Source organism: Petaurus breviceps, unplaced genomic scaffold (assembly GCF_028583685.1).
Source record: "Petaurus breviceps papuanus isolate PSGF00001 unplaced genomic scaffold, PetGlider_PUasm1.0 90750, whole genome shotgun sequence".
NCBI lineage: Eukaryota > Metazoa > Chordata > Mammalia > Diprotodontia > Petauridae > Petaurus > Petaurus breviceps.
In genome coordinates, this window is record NW_027187335.1 from 10,186,787 (window position 1) to 10,204,667 (window position 17,881).

The following is a 17,881-nucleotide window of genomic DNA, read 5'->3' on the forward strand; positions in this document are numbered from 1 at the left end:
AACAAAATTTACCAAACTGAAGAAAGGATACATAATTAGATCCTCTAACTCACTACAGTGGTAAATTTCATTCTGGCTAAAAGAAATCAAATGATAATGCTGGCAAAGCTATAGTCCTGCAAGTAGGTAAACAATTTTGAATTTTAAAGGCATAGTGGTTATCTCCCGAGGTTAAAAAAAGTTTAAAGATAAAGCTGACCATTTTATTAGACAAATTTACCTATGAAATCATATGAAGGTACAAGACTTTTTTATATAGCATAATACAAGATAAAATATAAACACATAACAAAGACTGTAAAAAGACTGACAAAGACTATTTAAGTCCTAAAATTCCTCAAAGTTCTAAGAAACTTAACAACCCTGGCCCTAGCAAACAATGCCACCCTAAAAGGTTTTCCAAAAAAGAAAAATAAAAGTATGAGTCAGTTGGAAATAAGACTGAATAATACCAACTTGTATTTTTTTCCAAGTTGTTTTTAACATGGAGGTGGAACCAGTATCCAGATCAGATTCAGTTCTAGCTGTTCTAGTCATGAGGGTTACCCAGGCAAAAGATTTCTAATGAAAATTCACCACGTTAAAGCACACCAGGAACTTTCCCTAGATTAAAGTTTTTCAGTTTGTACCATAGATGAGAACATCTGCTGTACTACAGTGCTAGAGTTCATGAAACAGAAAAGTTTCAAGAGAAGCATCACCCCCCTACACAGTTTAAGACACTATTTTTTTAGGATAGAACACCAAATAACAATTGGGGAAGGAGGAAAAGGACAAATAAAGCACAAGTTTGAGTAAGATCGTTCAAAGAACACAGAAACCGAAGATTTTATGCAAAGGTCATTTGGTCTAATACTTGCAGGAAAGCACAAAGCTATGTCCAAGCAGCTAACTTCGGGACTTTGTCAACATGCTTTTTACCTATTAATGTGCACTATAGGAATTCATTTAGTCACTGTATTCTCTAACTAACCTTGTGGGAAAGTCTTCCCTTTGTGCCTTAGGGGCTTCTCTGATGCACAGGTAGCTCTAATGTGGAAGAGTCATCTTGTTGACCTGCAGAGGACTTAGTACTCAGTCCAATAATCTTATCTTCTGCCCTATGTGAATATGGTAGATCTTAATAGTCCTAAGAACATCCACAAGGTATAGTGGATTTCAGGGCTATGACAAAGAATGGAAAACTCTCCTGGACAAAGAGAGAAGCCTACACCTTGACTTGTTTACAAAAGATCTGTGTAACCATCAAAATTCTCTCCTCATAGAACTGAAGAAACAAAGCATTCCTGAGGGTACTGAACTTATGCAATGCCATTGTGAAGCAGTGAATATTCCTGTGCCTTGTCCCTAACTGCATTGTCCATAAATCACAAACTAATAAGCATGTATGCCATCTAGCATTTAAAATGCCTTTAGATTGTTTCTGAATGAATTTCAAAAGCAGTAATGCTATTTGGCAATTAAGTCAGTTATAGCATATTGGGTCTTAGAAAAGATGGGTCTGATAATTTTTTTTTGATCAGAAAGTCCTCTTTCCTCCAAATAGCACTGCAGAAAATGCTGTATTTGGTCATCAGTTAACACAGCTCAGCTACTACTTTATGAGACTTTTTTTTACTGTTTAAAATGACATTTTGGTTGTTGAACCAGTAAGTCCACACCTTGAATGAGTTATGATTTGAAATGAATTTAGGACTAATAATAATTGTTAACATTTATATAGTTCTAACTGTGCCAGGCACTGTGCTAAGTGCTTTACAATTATCTTATTTCATCCTCCCAACAACTCTATGAAGTAAGTGCTTTTTAATATGATCCCCATTTTACAGATGAGGAAACTGAGACACAGGTTAAGTGACTTGCCCAGGGTCACACAGTTCGGACATATCTGAGGTTAGACTTGAACTCAGTTCTTCCTGACATCGGGCTCAATGCTCTATGCACTGCACCACAAGCTGCCAATGACTAAATCTTTTCCCTGTAATCTTACCAAATTTTTAAATTTATTTTTAGTCACACCACATACCATTTACTACTCTAATCTGATCTTAGGTGGTTATGACAAAAACCACATTTAATGATGAAAAATAAATCAACTGCAGCGAAGGGCACAAATGAATTAAGTGCTATGAGATCTAATAGATACACTAACGATCACAGTCTGGACTCTAACAATATAGCACTGAGGAAGATCTTTCAAAATCAATGAAGCAGAGACCAAGAAACCATCAGTTTAATCTCTATTGTCACTACTATGTGGATCTTGAGAGCTGATCTTTTGCTAATAAAACACATATCCTAAAAATGATACAAATGAAGACTAGGCAGGGACTTGTTTTTTTTAATCAATGCAATATGTAGATACATTTGACATCAACTGCCTTCTGAACCAGAAATTCACCACCCAGGTAGTAAACTGTCACCAAAAAGGATCAAGACTTGACAATAGTTGTATAGTTAAGTGCTAAAAAATAAAACTATCTTCCATGTTTCTTATTCTTTTGATTAAGGGTAAAGCTGAGGGTACTGTAAGTTTTCAATCCAGGTTTTGAAAATGGTGGATACACACAGGAGAAGGCACAATTATTAAAACATGCATCTCAGAAAGTTTCTTCTGTTAATCTGCCTTATTCACCATTAAAAATTTAAGAAATTTACTAAGAATGGAAATCCAAAGCAAGAGTATAATATTAGTTTATTTCCATACTAGAAAAGAAAAAGCACTACATAAAGACTAGTATATGTACTTTAAAACAAAAGCACATAACAAAGCTACTGCTAATCACACAGGAACACAAAACCAGTAGAAAGAAAGTAACAACCACAAGGCTACAAAAACCAGGATTAGGCTTTTCTTCTATCACTTACAAACATACAAGACAGGAAAACATACATTTTCAGAGAACACAGACTTTTAACAGCCTAGTCACTACAAAGAAAAGGAAACCTAGATCTAATGGAATATGAAGAAAAGGCAAAAGTAGAAAGGGAACCTTGATGATGAAAAGAAATGATGTACAGACAAGCTAAGAAAGTTAAGAAATGTTCCTGGGATGATGTTTGATACAAATATAAAAGATGCTTTAAGAGTTCTAGGAAAAGCACAAAACAAAGGGTAGAGAGGTAACAGGAAGAGGAGAAAAGGGAGAACATTTGTTCAGAAAAAAATGTAGTCAAGTTTTATGCGAAAGCTGTTTTAGGAGTCAGAATAGAATTACTAAATAAAAATGATAGTATCAGCATGGCAATGACACACTAAAAAACCTCCACTAAAGCACATCTAATAAACTGTCATTATTGTCCAGTTAAACACTCTTGTTACTGATAACCAAAGGAAGGCTGTACAACTGGAATCCAACTGAAATCTTTAAAAAACCCCTTTTGAGAGTATGCCACTGATTGGTGCTATTTGAAGGGGGTATACACCAAGTTAATGGACACCTTCTACATTCAAAGTGTAAGAAGAAAAAATGACAAGCTCATTCTGCTGCTTAAAAATAGGTATAGATATTCCACTGGTGTCTCGAGGAAAGTAGTGTAGGATAAGATGGGGCAGAAATAATCTCTCAAAGTTCTCTTAAAAAAACCAACCTTTTTCCTTAGATTTCCTATCTTGCTCTCTGTCCCGACTTTTGCTTCTATGCTTATATGATTTTCGATCTCGACTTTTTGATCTTCTTCGGTCTCGACTCCGAGATCTATGTTTTCTTTCTGATCTCTCATGGCTTCTGCTTCTCCTTCGATCTCTACTCCTTAAGCATTGAAAGCAAAACGAAATTTTAGCCAATGTTACAGTCAATTCTTAAAAAAAAAAAAAAAAAAAAAAACTGACTTAACAAGATAAGGCAAAACATACAATTAAAAGGAAATTGCCTAAACTTATCTGCCTAGCAGTATATTTTTATCATTTACATCTAAGTGTGAATTACTAAGAAATAAGGTTTTTTTTTGCCTTAGAGAAAGAGTTGAGTTGGGGTACACAGCTAGATTTCAGAAGATCTGTGAAGTAGAATGGGGAAAAAAAAAGTGACATCTTTACTTTCACTAACCTCTATCTGAAATTTAGCATTTTCTTCAGTTACTTAAAATTATTCCTAGAAAGGGCCCATTGGCTTCACCAGACTGCCCCAGTTGTTCATGACACAAAAAAGGTTAAGAACCTCTGCTCTAGTTATGTTACACATTTAAAATTCATAATTTAACTTGTTCTAAAACATCCATCCCTTGAATACTCTCAGTGTAAACAAAACATCACTAAGTTTTGCTCATTATCATGTTTTCAAAAAGGACAGGAAAATAAATGCTCATTTAAAAATTATGTATGCTAGGAAGTGAAAGAAATAAAGCTCACTTAGCAACCCTACAGAACATAACTGAAAAACAACAAGCCACATCGTGGTTTGTCTCTAACACTCTTCAAATACTTAAATGTCTTAAGAGAATAATAGTGTTGGAAAGGTACTCAAAAGACCATTTTCCTCTTTCCTTTTAAAAGTTAGGCACCCAGTCTGACTGCAATTGATCTGATTAAAGATTTGCAATGAAGACTATTCTGCTGAGTGATCACTCTTTCTCTTGAAATCAATGTCAGCATTTAATGATCCTTAAAATCTTAAAAGAAAAGAGAATTCAAAGTTAGAGGAACTCAACCCTATCACTAACAGTAAGTCACTCTAGTTCTCTGAAATCAGTTTCATCCTAAAACCGGGGATAAGACAACTTGTCTTAACTTCAAAGAACTGTTTTGAAGAGCAATGGAGAAAATATGTGAAGTACTTTATATCATCTTCTTCTATAGTTCTAAAGCATTAAATCCAAACTCCTACTTGCGGGCAGTTAGTTATACAGTTAACAGAATGCACAAACAGTACCTGCTCCGCCTTCTTTCTCTACTTCTTGATCTTTTGTGGTCCCGGGACCTACTGCATCTCCTGTCAGAGGTCCGGCTTGAGTGCCTACTTCGTGAACGACTCCTCTTGCGTCTTTCTCTATCACGAACTCTCTCTTTTTCCCTTTCTTCCTCTTCTCTTCGTCTCTTTCTCTCCCTCTCTTCTCTTTCTCGTTCCCTCTCTTTCTCTCTCTCTTCTCGTTCTTGCTTTTCTTTTTTTAAACGATCATCACGTTCAGGTTCTTCAGTTCTTTTTCTTAACTTTTCCTAAGGAAAAAAGATTAGATTTAAACTTATAGTTAATCTTAAAAATACTTTAGATTGTTTAAACCTGTTATAAGTGTCTATATTCCATTACAGATTTACTGGGTGGTTTATCTTAAAACTTTTAGAATTGTTTTCTCTCACAGCTCAGGAGACTGAAAGTGAAAATAGTCTATAAGTAGAAAGAGGGGAAGTTGGAGTTAGCAAGTCTGAGTTCTGAATCTTATGACGCGCACTTAACACTTCATACATTTACCAACCTTTTGTTAATTAACCATGGAAAACCCATCATGGACTTCAGTACTTGCTTCCCACCCCCCAAATCATCTGTGAAACCCTATTATCCACCTTTAAATAATAGATAGTCACTTACATTGCCAATAAAATTAATTCTCCTTGGCCAACTTAATGATTCTTTAGTCTGTTCCAGAAGAGTAAGCAGCAAGGTCCAGTACCCCAAGTTCCCTTCTCAAATCTCCCCATCCCATGTTTCACATTATTTTTCGTCATCCCTTCCATTCCATAATGAGCAACATTTTTCTTCATTCTGAAATACTTCCTCATACTTCTTCCATCTATACTTTCTCTTACAGGGACTTTCTTTCATATGGCACTGCATTCCACCTCCAACACTAGCTGGTTATCTTCTCCCTCACCTCCTGACACACTAGTCCTAGGAGCAAGTGTGAATATTCCTTGCTCCTCACTGCCATTTTCAGACTCTTTCTGTCACAATTCTTTGGCTTCTCCTTTGAAGTTGATTCTATTATCAGTCCTCAAGTCATTCTTCCTTTCTCGAGAAGTTCAAGCACTTTGTTCACTATCTTCCTCTTTTCTCAACTTGTTTTTAACATGTCAGTCTTAACATTCACTTGTGATGTTACTTTAAACACCTAACTTCCTGGTTCCTCAAATCCCATACCCTAATCCTTTCTATTCTATTTCTGACACTCACAGTGATAATCACACCCTGAACTGAATCAGTACCCACAAGTGTTTCTATTTACCTGATCAAAATCTGACATCCTCTGACAATAACTCCCTATAATTCCTTCATTCCTTATGCCTCACCCCTCCTAAACCCATTCACCCCCAAACCTCTCCATTCCTCATTTTTTCTCAGGCTGTTCACTTTTTTCCCTTCTCAAGTTCAGCTGAGTAATTCAACTCTACACTGTCCTCTACTCTGATTCCCTGTCCTTTCTCCACTCTTCTTCAAACCAGAATAACTGTCTCTGAATCATGTATCTCTTTTTCCCTTTCTATTCATGTTCAACTAAACAGATCTAGAGGAAGTCAGGAAACCAAACTGACTAGGTCAAACAAATTTATTTCACTTCAACTAAATTCTAATTTTAGTAAGAAATCCCTTTATGCTTCTCAAACTGGTTTCTCTTTCCTTCAAAAAGGAATCTTTTCTCAAGTTTCCTACTTTTCCCTCCCTTCAAGAGACTTTACCTCTTAATTTTACTGAGAAAGCTGAAGTCTTGTTCTATGAGCACCTTGTCCTCCCCTCCTCTTCATATCAAAAGTGCCCTGCATTTATCTCCCATTTTCTCCTCCTGTCCACTGACTAACAGTGACACTGGACTTTGAGTTAGGACAATAACAGCTTTGAATCTCATATTAGGCACTTGCTAGCTATGTGACGCTGGGCAAGTCACTTCCTAAATGCAAAGTGAGGGGGTTGGATTCAACGACTTCTATGGGCCCTTAAATTCCAAGATCCCTTGCCAAGATCAGCCTCTTTACAGGTAACCTAGATCTCATCCCTCAATTATTCCATCTTCCTCTAGCCTTTAAACTCTACTAGTTCGTTCCTTACTAATTTCAAAAAAGCTTGAGGATTCCCCCCACCCTTTAAAAACTTCATTAGACTGGGGCAGCTAGGTGGCACAGTGAATAAAGCACAGGCCCTGGAGTCAGGAGGACCTGAGTTCAAATCCAGCCTCAGACACTTCACACAAAAACTAGCCATGTGACCTTGGGCAAGTCACTTAACCCCAACTGCCCTACCTTTCCCCTTCCCAAACAAAAAACTTCATTAGACCTTATCCCCTCATGCTATCATAGTCTATCATTCTTCCTTTTGTCTACTAACTACAAGAAAAAGCTATTTTCAGTGCCTCTTATTTCCTCTCTTTTCTCCCACGCCTATGCCCTCTGCAATTGGGTTTCTGACCTCATCATTCACTGAAACCAGCTCTCTAATATAAGACACTATAAACTACTATCTCCCCTCTCCTGGATAACCCTCTCTTCTCTGGGTTTTTGTGACACTACTTTCTCCTCTTTCTCTTCCTACCTGTCTAACCACTCTTTCTTAGTCTCTTTTGCAGATTTATTATCTATAATATAGTTATGACTTCCTATTGTCTCTCACATCAAATATAAACTCCTCTACTTAGCTCTATAAAACCCTTTACAACCTGACCCTAACCTATCTTTCCCACCTCAATATATTTTCCTTCCCACACCCCACAGTTTAGCCAAATTATCCTCCCTTGTTCTTCACATATAGCACTTCTGTCTCTCACCTTCATGTCTTTGTACTAGCCATCTTCCTTACTAGAATTCTATCCTTCCTCCACTTTGCCTGGTAGAATCCCTATCTACCTTGGAAAACTAGCGAAAGCTCTTGGCATAGTTCAAATATCATGTCTACACATAGCCTTTCCTGATCCTGACTACCTTTTAAGTATTTGGCAATCTTTCTGTACATATTTAAATCTGTATATTGTCTCTCCTAGTCTGTTAAGATAACACTTACTTTTAATTCTTCTACAGTGGCTTTAATTTTGGCATAGCCCATGTGTTGTTTTCCCATCAAGTGATCGTCCACTCGGGACTGGGCATCTCCCACTATTAAAAAGGCTCCACATACTTCGCAAACTTCCATTTGTTTTTCTTGAGCTGCGAAACTCTCAATAGTCTGAAACAAGAAGTCAGTTATAACAACATTCCCCCCACACCCCAAGTAAAGACAAGCATGAACAAGATCTAACCTCCAGAACAAGGGACACCAACCTTTTAATGAGGTGCTACTTTTAATTTCCCTGAAGCCTTGAGATTTGGGGTGATGGAGGTGGGTGCCTCAGGGGATCCTGACAGTAAAGTCTTTGAGCAGAGCTGGAATCCTGGCAAACCTCAGTGGGGGGCATGGAAATGCCAACTTGGAAATCAAGCAGGAAAGGGATTTGAAATCTAATGGTTAGGGAACCCTGATCTAAAAAAAGTCCCTCTCACCAACAACTTGTTTTTCAACAAGACTAAATTAAAGCTTGAAGAAACATGTTGTTGTAATGGATTAAAGGATAATGTGTACATTATCCCTTCAAATACCATAGCACATGATATTTGGTATATGGCACATTTACTATGCATAAGTTAGCCAACCACTGCAAAATGAGCACTTGGAAATCAATGTTTGGTCAAAATGCATTATTTGGACATTTCCCACTTAGACTTGAGGAGGAAGATGTTGTTAAAGCACTTTCATTTCACTAAGTAAAAATACTTGCTGAGTAATTTACTAACTTTTATGAAAATAATGTGTCTCTATGGAAAATTATATAAACCCTCCAATAAAGTTCTACTCTACTACCTCTGTCACAGAGATGACCCCTGTTTCCCCAACACTATGCATCACCCATACAGAAATTCAAGTTTTCAAGACTATATCTATTTTCCATAGATCAGTCTTAAGTTTAGAGAGGTTCAAAATCATAAGGTTGGTCCACAGGTAATGAATATATCTGGCTAAAACATATGGTTATATATCAATTAGTGGAGAATTATCCATCACCAATGAAATGATGGATCTTTAAGTATTAAAGGATAAATGAATACTTTTTTTTAAAGCAATTGGGGTTAAGTAACTTGCTCAAGGTTACACGGCCAGTTATTTCTGGGTGTGGTGCTAAGTATCTGAGCCCAGATTTGATCCAGGTCATCCCAACACTAGAGCCGGTGCTCTTACTTGCTGAGCCACGGGGCCGCCCCTAAGCAATTGGGGTTAAGTAACTTGCTCAAGGTTACACGGCCAGGTGTTTCTGGGTGGGTGCTAAGTGTCTGAGCCCGGATTCGATCTCTAGGTCATCCCAACACTGGAGCCAGTGCTCTTACTCACTGTGCTACCTGGCTGCCCGATAAATGAATACTTGAAAACTTTTGGGGACTGAGAGGATAATATCTATAAAGTATTCTCAAGTCAATCAATTCCTTCTGAAACCTCACACAAATACAATGGATAACTTAGAAAGTAATTGTTACTCACTGACGTTGTGGATCTAAGCAATTCTCTCTCTTCTTTCAACTGTTCAACAAGTTTCATCATTCCTTGGGCCTCTTCTACTTTTCCTTCAGAACCCAATTCTTCAATCTAATATAAAACCAGAACCAGTTAGAGAGTTCCAAACAAGCAAATTCAACCTTTTCTGGTATTATGTCTATAATTCTTACCTGTTGCAGAAGTACATCAATTTTGTCAGTTAAAACTTGAATTTTCTCTTCATTTTTGCCAGTAGGTCCAGCAGCCTGATTAGGAAAACAATACAAACCAATAATTCATGAAGAGAAAAAATGGCAAACTTTTATACTCTGACTCCTTGCTGGACTAAAGTTTGCCAATTAAAATCCTTAAACAGAAGTTTTAATTAGCAATATAAACTTTTCTTCAGATTTCTATTCTTACAGGAAAGCATACAGAGTATTAGAGTTCTTTGATTTCCTTCAGTTAGTAAATTTGATATTATGCATCTCAGCTATAAAAATCTTAGGAAATGGGCATTGGGTATTATTAAATGATTTGCCCATAGTCACACAAGTTGGCATGTGTCAGAAGTAAGATTTCAACATAGATTTTATTGAATACAAGGCTAAATAAGTCCCTGTCTACCACACCATGCTGCCTCACTGATGCTTTAATAGCACAGGAAAGCAAAAATAAAGTGACTGCCTTTAAATCTTATGTTATTCTGCAAGTAAACAGAGAAAAATGATACTGTGTTATTTGTAAGGGTACAGAATAAAGGTTCTAGTACTGAGAAGTCTCATTTCAAAACTTACCCCAGATGACTGCTGATTTTGAGATAGTGCCAAACGAGCATGACCTCGTCGAATTCTGCGCTCTACTTCTGCAAGTAAGCTCTGTAAATATCGCAGGAAATCTCTTTCATAACCAACTTTCATAAAACGAGAGCTCTTCTCATACCTGACAAAATGAAAAACAAAATGCAAAAAAAGTGTGCCTTCTTATACAGAAATCATTCTACATGATATATAAAGTAACTAATTACTTTCATTTGTTACCTTAACTATTCTGAGACTTTCTTTCAAGCTGAGGTACATACTACCATAAAATGAGAATTAAACTGCCAAGTTCCAACTATCATTCTATTACTCCCTATCTAATAAAGCAACCATTTCCAAAAACTGTGTATGAAAAGATAAAAAGGAAGGGTAGCCAGGTGGAACAATGAGTAAGAACGCCGGCCCCAGCGTTGGGAGACCTGGGATCGGTTCTGGCCTCAGATACTCGGCACCCACACAAAAATAACTGGCCATGTAACCTTAAGCAAGTTACTTAACCCCGACTGCTTTAAAAAAAAAAAAGATAAAAAGGAGATGACTTTGCTACCACCCCCAAAGATTTAGAAAATAGTGCACCATGCATTCTTCTTTAGTGAACTCTAAGCATCTTCTGAATCTTGTCCTTTTAGACCAAAAACTGTATAAAAAGCTACAAAAGCAGTAGCAACTCACTGTTTCCGAAGGTTTTCATCATGAATTTTTTCACAAGGACCTAGAATAAAGAAAGGAAAAAAAATTACCTATCAGCAAATCACCTTTTCCAGCCAATAAACGTATCCCAAATAACCATTCTGTTCATTACTACATAGAAATGCAATTATATTTGATCTTTAATTTACTCTAATAATAGATCCATGGAAAATATCTTGGATCAATTCATGCTAAGAGAAAGTTAAGAATATTCAAGGTCTTATCAATAACCTTTCAATTGTTCTGAAAGGTACCTATATAAAACTCTTCCAAATAATATTCCCTGGTGCCATACTCACAGAAAAAAAAAATACTGGTCTAAATACATATGGCACTCTTTATTAGGATCAGAAAATTCAGAACTAGAAGGGATATTGGAAATCACAGACCAACATCCCTTCTATTTCTATTATTATTTTACAAATGAGGTTCAGGAAGGTTAAATTACTTGTATTTTTGAAAGAATTCAAAAACGAAAGTAGCAGACTAACCTACTAATAAGCCGAGGAAGAAACAGATTAAATTACTGGCAAACCTTGAAGAAATCTTTCTTCACAGCATTATAATAGGAAAACATTTTTTAAAAATCTACACTTAGCAATGACAATGACCAACTTTAAAGAAATTACTTACCTAAGTCCGAACGGGTATTTGTAAACAATTCAGCAGGACAAAAACCACAGAGGTAATATTTACAAACCTAGTAAAGAGAAAAAAGAAAAGTTACTTTATATTTTAAAACATTCTGGTTTTATTTTAAGGTACTTAAATCGATAAAGATACCAAATTATCATTTATTGTATTATGGATATCTACTTGCTATAAAGTAATAATTTTGAGAATATTTTATTTATTAGCTTCTAATAATTAGCTACACCATAGATAAATCAGCTTTTCAAATAAGCTGATATTTTATAAACCTCTCCTTGAGGTAAGACTGTCTTTTAATGAGACTATCCAAGTATGTTCGTAACTGGCCCCTTTAACATTCAATGCTAGTCAATAGCAAATTGTTTCTCAAGCAAGGTTCACAAGATCATGGACCTACTGCTAGAATGGACCTCAGAGACCAACTAGATTAAAATACATTAACTTTCCTATAGACCACTAAACTTGATTCAGTAAACGATCAGCGTACAGATTATCACACCCTAAGAAATAGGTAATATTAAGGATAATCTCAAAAAGCAGTATCTCCTCTCCTCTTTTTTGTAGAAATCAAGAGACTATGATCATAGAATATTGCATATGCTATTTATCAATCTTGGCTTACAAGCTAGTTAGTTCTGCCTAATGGCTCCCTGTCCATTTATTTTTATTCTTTGTTAAAATATTTGAAAATAGGGGCGGCTAGGTGGCGCAGTAAATAGAACACCGGCCCTGGAGTCAGGAGGACCGGAGTTCAAATCCGGCCTCAGACACTTAACACTTCCTAGCCATGTGACTTTGGGCAAGTCACTTAACCCCAATTGCCCTGCCTTCCCCCCTCCAAAAAGCAAATAAATAAATAAAAATTTGAAAATGAAGATGATATTAAAAAACAAAACTAGGAGCGACAATTTCATTTTATCATCTAATTTATATCCTATGTGATATTTTAGGGTGGGTGGGAGTGAGTTATGATTTACCTGTGTGGTACTTTATTAAGTCAATCATTATGAGATTTCAGAAGTCTTCAAAAAGTAGGTATATGCTTTTGGAGGTTGGGATATTATATATATACATATCTTCTCTGAGCTTTCATTTTTCACTGTCACTTAAAGAATTCAATACATTCACAAAAGTATAGAATGTGTGTAATTTCCAAGCACATCTTTTTCTATTTTTTTTAAGGTTAAAGCAGAAACAAATGTCACTACTGCCTATTTCCAATATCCTACAAAAACCAATTAAATTGCTATTATTCTTTAAATTGTTTTTAACTTTCTATCTTGAAATTCTTTAGGCAATAATTATCATATAAGCCAATGTAGAAAAGGAATTATCATTTGTATATCCAAATTCTTTTTCACACTGTTACCCATTATTTTATGTCCACCAATTATGAAGCAAATTTACTTGTCTGTAGTATCTCTAGCATCACTTGTATATAAGATAGAGCTCCATCATAATCAAGTGAACTTTACCTTTGCTAATGGGAAAGTCATGACAATCTACTGCTTATGGATGTGGTATAGTAAAATAGGGCAAGGACACCTCAGCTCAAATCCTCTGCATCTCAGACACTAGCTATGTGACCCAGAGCAAGTGACTTGACCACTCTCTGCCTCAGTTCTCTCTCATAGTAAAAATAAGGTTGAACTTTGATGGCCTCTTCCAGCTCTAAAACTACTACCCACACAGAATCCCAGTGATTCAGTCAGGAGCCACTGAGGCAACAGCTTCTTTCCTAACACTGAATCCCTAAGCTGCCTTCTCTAAGTCAATTACATGTAATCAAGATATATAAAGGATAAACTGAAGCTAATTTCAGAAGAAATGAGTCAAGATTAAGGAGAACTGGGAAAAGCTTGGTGCCTCGCCCCCTTCTTGTATAAGGGTATAGTTATTTTTATTAGTTTCAGTAGACTTGATGGAGAAATCATCCCGGCTAGCTAGACACCCAGCTCTCAGAGATGCCACTACCCAGAGTCTAGAAATGGAGTATCTTATCAGTTAGACAATATTTATTAATCTATGTGGTAAGAACTATGTTAAGCACTGGGGATACAATGAAAGGTAAAAGACAAATCTCTGCTCTAGAGGACCTCACTAACAGGGAGACTGTTGCAAATAACTATTTATGGAACAAGATATATACAAGTATAACTAGAAATAATCAACAGAGGGAACAAACTTGAAAATTAAGAGGGATCATGAAAGGCTTCCTAGAGAAACTAGGACTTTAGCTGGGGTTTGAAGGGAGTCAGGAAGTAGAGGAAAGGAGGCAAAGCTTTCCAGGTATTAGCAAACCTTCAGTGAAAATGCCTGGAGTATGGAGATGGAATATCTTGTATAAGGTACAGAAAGGAGACCTGGATCACTGGAACAAAGAGTACATGGGGATAGTGTAAGGATTAAGATTTAGGAAGAGGGTAGAAGCATGACCTTCCTGCGGCTCCGGCTTCCACCCTCCCCAATCCATGTAAAAAGGGGACTCTAAATAAACTTTGGAGCTGCAGAACCCACAAAATGACACAGAGAAGCTAACCTCCCGCTGAGAACAACCTGGCAGGCCCGCAGAAATCGGCCAGCGCAACGCTCTGGCCGAGCCCAGCATCACACCGAGGCTTTAGCCCCAGGGTGGGCCTGACCAGCCGCCTGCCAGAGGGACTCCAGATCAGCAGCAGCTGTGGCCGTTTGCAGATTTATCAATACATAGATGCAAAGGACAAGGTGAGAGGCCAGTGCAGTCTGGACTTTGGGACCCAGTAAGTGGGAGTGCGTGGCTTTTACCCCCGGGGCGAGAAACAGCTGAGACGCCAGCACAGCCAGCCAGTGCCACGTGGCGGCTTCAGCTCCTGGCCTGCAGAGTGTAGGGGGACCAAGCACCAGTCTGAGGGGTAATCGCTCTTGCTTTAACCTGCTTGGATCTGGATTGCAGTCTAGGGTGGAGGTCCTGGGGTGTGTGTCCAGCTTGCCAGAGTGTGTGGAGACCTCAGAGAGGGCACCCATCTAATACCTCCGGCAGCTGAGAAAACCCCAGCGTTTGGGACGAAAACTCCCCTGTCTGGTGGCAGAGTCCTACTGTGGCAAAAAGCCCCAAAGTCAAATCATTGAGTGGCAAAATGAGCAGGCAAAGGAAACAAAGCAGACAGAAGATCCCAACATTACACTCCTATTTTGGGGATAAGAAGGAGTAAGGCATGGAACAGGAGGAAAACAGTGAAGTCAGAACTCCTGCACCAAAAGCTTCAAAGGAAAATACAAGCTGGTTACAGGCCATACAGGACCTTAAGAAGCAGATAAGAGAAGTGGAGGAAAAATTGGGAAGAGAAATGAGAACAATGCAAGAAAATTATGAAATGAGAGTCAACAGCCTGACTGAAGAAAATAATACCTTAAAAAACAGACTGACTCAAATGGCAAAGGAGGCTCAAAAAGGCAATGAGGAGAAGAATGCCTTAAAAAGTCGAATTTGCCAGATGGAAAAAGGATCTCAAAAGCTCACTGAGGAGAATCATTGCTTCAGAATTAGATTGGAGCAAATGGAAGCTAATGACTTTATGAGAAATCAAGATGCTGTTAAACAGATCCAAACAAATGAAAGAATAGAAGGCAATGTGAAATATCTCATGGGAAAAACCACTGACCTGGAAAATAGATCCAGGAGAAAGAATTTAAAAATTATTGGACTGCCTGAGAGCCATGACCAAAGTAAGAGCCTGGAAAGCATCCTCCAGGAAGTTCTCAAAGAAAACTGCCCTGATGTTTTAGAACCAGAGGGAAAAATAGAGGTTGAAAGAATCCACCGATCACCTCCTGAAAAAGATCCCAAAAAGAAAACTCCTAGGAATATTATAGCCAGGTTCCGGAATTCCCACATTAAGGAGAGAATATTACAAGCAGCCAGGAAGAAACAATTTGAATATTGTGGAAACACAATCAGGATAACGCAGGATCTGGCAGTTTCTACACTGAGGGATCGAAGGGCCTGAATGTGATATTCCGGAGGTCAAGGGAGCTGGGATTAAAACCAAGAGTCACCTACCCAGCAAAACTGAGTATCATGTTTCAGGGGAAAATATGGTCATTCAGTGGAATACAGGACTTTCAAGCATTCTTGCTGAAAAAAACAGAGTTGAATAGAAAATTTGACATTCAGATACAAGAAGCAAGAGAAGAATGAGAAGGTAAACAGGGAAAAGAAATCATAAGGAACTTATCAAAGTTGAACAATTTTTTTTTGAGGCAATTGGGGTTGAGTGGCTTGCTTGGGGTTGCATGGCCGGTTGCTGTTTCTGGGTGTGGTGCTGGGTGTCTGGGCCCGGATTTGATCTGGGTCGTCCCAGCACTGGGGCCGGTACTCTTGCTTGCTGGGCCACCTGGCCAAAGTTGAACTATTAACATTCCTACATGGAAAAACAATAATTGTAACTTATGAAACTTTTCTCAGTAGTTGAAGGGATTAGAAATATATATATGTCTTTATATGAGGGTATGCGGGCATATGAATACATATGTGAATGTGTGTATATACGTTTACAGGTATACATAGATAGAGGGCACGGGACCAATTTAACAGGAAGGGATGATACTTAAAAGGTGAAATTAAGAGGTGAGAGGAATATAATGAGAGGAGATGGGGAGAGACAGAGTGGGGCAAACTATCTCATACAGAAGAGGCAAGGGAAAATGGTTACAATGGAGTGGAAGAATAGAAAGGCAAAAGGGAATAGGTCAACCTTATTCCTATTGAATCTGGCTTGAGAAGGGAGGGAAATACACACTAAATAGGGGATCTCACCCTCCAGGAGAATAGAGGGGGAAGGGGATGTGAGGGGGGATGATGGAAGGGAGGGCAGGCTGGGGGGGAGGGAAGTTGGAAGCACCCACTTTTGAAAAGGGACAGGATCAAAGTAGAGAATAGAACAAGTGGGAGGTGGGATAGGAGGGAGGGAAAAATAGTCAGTCTTTTACAATACATCTACTATGTTACTGTTTTGCATTAGCCACACATGTACAACCTATACTGAACTGCTTGTCCCCCCAGTGGGGGTGGGTGGCAGGGGGGGGAAGGGAATGAATCTGGAATTGAAAGTTTTAAAATCAAATATTCAAATATATTTAAAAAAAAAAGATTTAGGAAGAGGCCAGATTATGAAGGGTTTTAAATGCCAAATAGAGGCTTTTACACATGATCCTAGAAGCAATAAGGAACCACTGAAGTTTACTGAATAGGGGGTGGGGGGAGTGGGCGGTCATGGTCAGACCCCTGGCTCTAGGGACATCTATCTAACAGGAGGGTCAAGAATGGACTGAAGGGGAAAACCAATCAGAAGGTGAGAGGTTATGAGGGCGTGAACCAAAGCGGTGGAAGTAGTGTCAGAAGATGGTGCATATGAAAGATGTTATGAAAGCAGAATCAAAAAGACTTGGCAACAGACTGGATATGGAGGATGAGAAAAAGTGAGGAGTCAAGGATGACATCTGGATTAAGAGCCCAAGTGCCTGGGAGAATGGTAGTGCCTTCGATAGTAAGAGGGGAGGAATTCAGAAGTGTGGAGGGTTTGGGGAGAAAAGTATTAAGTTCAATTTTGGATCTGTTGATTTTTAAATGTCTAAGATGCCCAAAAGGTAGTTGGAGGGACAAGACTGGAAATCAGGAGAGGTTAGAGCTAGTTAAAAAAAAAAAAAAAAGGGCAGCTAGGTGGCGAGGTGAATAGAATACCGGCCCTGGAGTCAGGAGGACCTGAGTTCAAATCTGACCTCCCAGACACTTAACATTTACTAGGCCTGTGACCTTGGGCAAGTCACTTAACCCCAACTGCCCTGCTTTCCTCCCTCCAAAAAAGAAAGTTAAAAAAAAAAAAAAAGAACCGAGATGCAATTAAACATAGCTGTCCAGGTTTACTAAACCCAAGAACATCAATTACAAGAACAATAATGATAATATTGATAATAGCTAACATTTATATAGCACTTACTATGTGCCAGGCACTTTGCTAAGGGCTTTATAATTATTATCCCGTTTGATCCTCAAAACAACCATAGGAGTAGTGTGCTATTATCCCCATTTTACACATGAGGAAACTGAGGCAAAGAAAAGTTAAGTGACTTGTACCTGGAATGTCAGGTGGAATTTTGAATTCCAGTCTTCCTGACTCCACTTCCTGACTTCCAGACTCCAAGTCTGGCACTCTATTGCACCAAGTTGCTCAGCCTCTCTATACTACAAAAACTCATAAGCAGAAATTAGATTTAGACAATACCTTACATTATATACCACAATAGGTTCCAAATGGATAA

At 38.1% G+C, this 17,881-nt stretch overlaps 2 protein-coding genes across 8 annotated transcripts in view; one reads left to right on the forward strand and one right to left on the reverse strand.

Moving 5' to 3' along the window:
• Positions 1-17,881, reverse strand: part of LUC7L3 (LUC7 like 3 pre-mRNA splicing factor) — a 52,417-nt gene that overhangs the window by 23,721 nt on the left and 10,815 nt on the right. For all 7 annotated transcript variants that reach the window (XR_011164332.1, XR_011164334.1, XR_011164335.1 and 4 more), the window contains exons 2-9: positions 11,567-11,633; positions 10,916-10,955; positions 10,220-10,364; positions 9,614-9,688; positions 9,429-9,533; positions 7,923-8,084; positions 4,872-5,155; positions 3,592-3,752 (exon numbers count right to left, since the gene is read on the reverse strand). Coding sequence is in view for 2 of the 7 variants with exons in the window: in XM_069067540.1 (XP_068923641.1) it covers positions 3,592-3,752; positions 4,872-5,155; positions 7,923-8,084; positions 9,429-9,533; positions 9,614-9,688; positions 10,220-10,364; positions 10,916-10,955; positions 11,567-11,633 (1,039 nt within the window). In the remaining 5 variants the exon portion in view is untranslated. The remainder of the gene's footprint in view (positions 1-3,591; positions 3,753-4,871; positions 5,156-7,922; positions 8,085-9,428; positions 9,534-9,613; positions 9,689-10,219; positions 10,365-10,915; positions 10,956-11,566; positions 11,634-17,881) is intronic.
• The window catches only part of MRPL27 (mitochondrial ribosomal protein L27), a 477,291-nt gene continuing 473,366 nt past the window's right edge, over positions 13,957-17,881 (forward strand). The window contains exon 1 of the mRNA XM_069067546.1: positions 13,957-13,977. Coding sequence (XP_068923647.1) covers positions 13,972-13,977 — 6 coding nt within the window. The 5' untranslated portion in view covers positions 13,957-13,971. The remainder of the gene's footprint in view (positions 13,978-17,881) is intronic.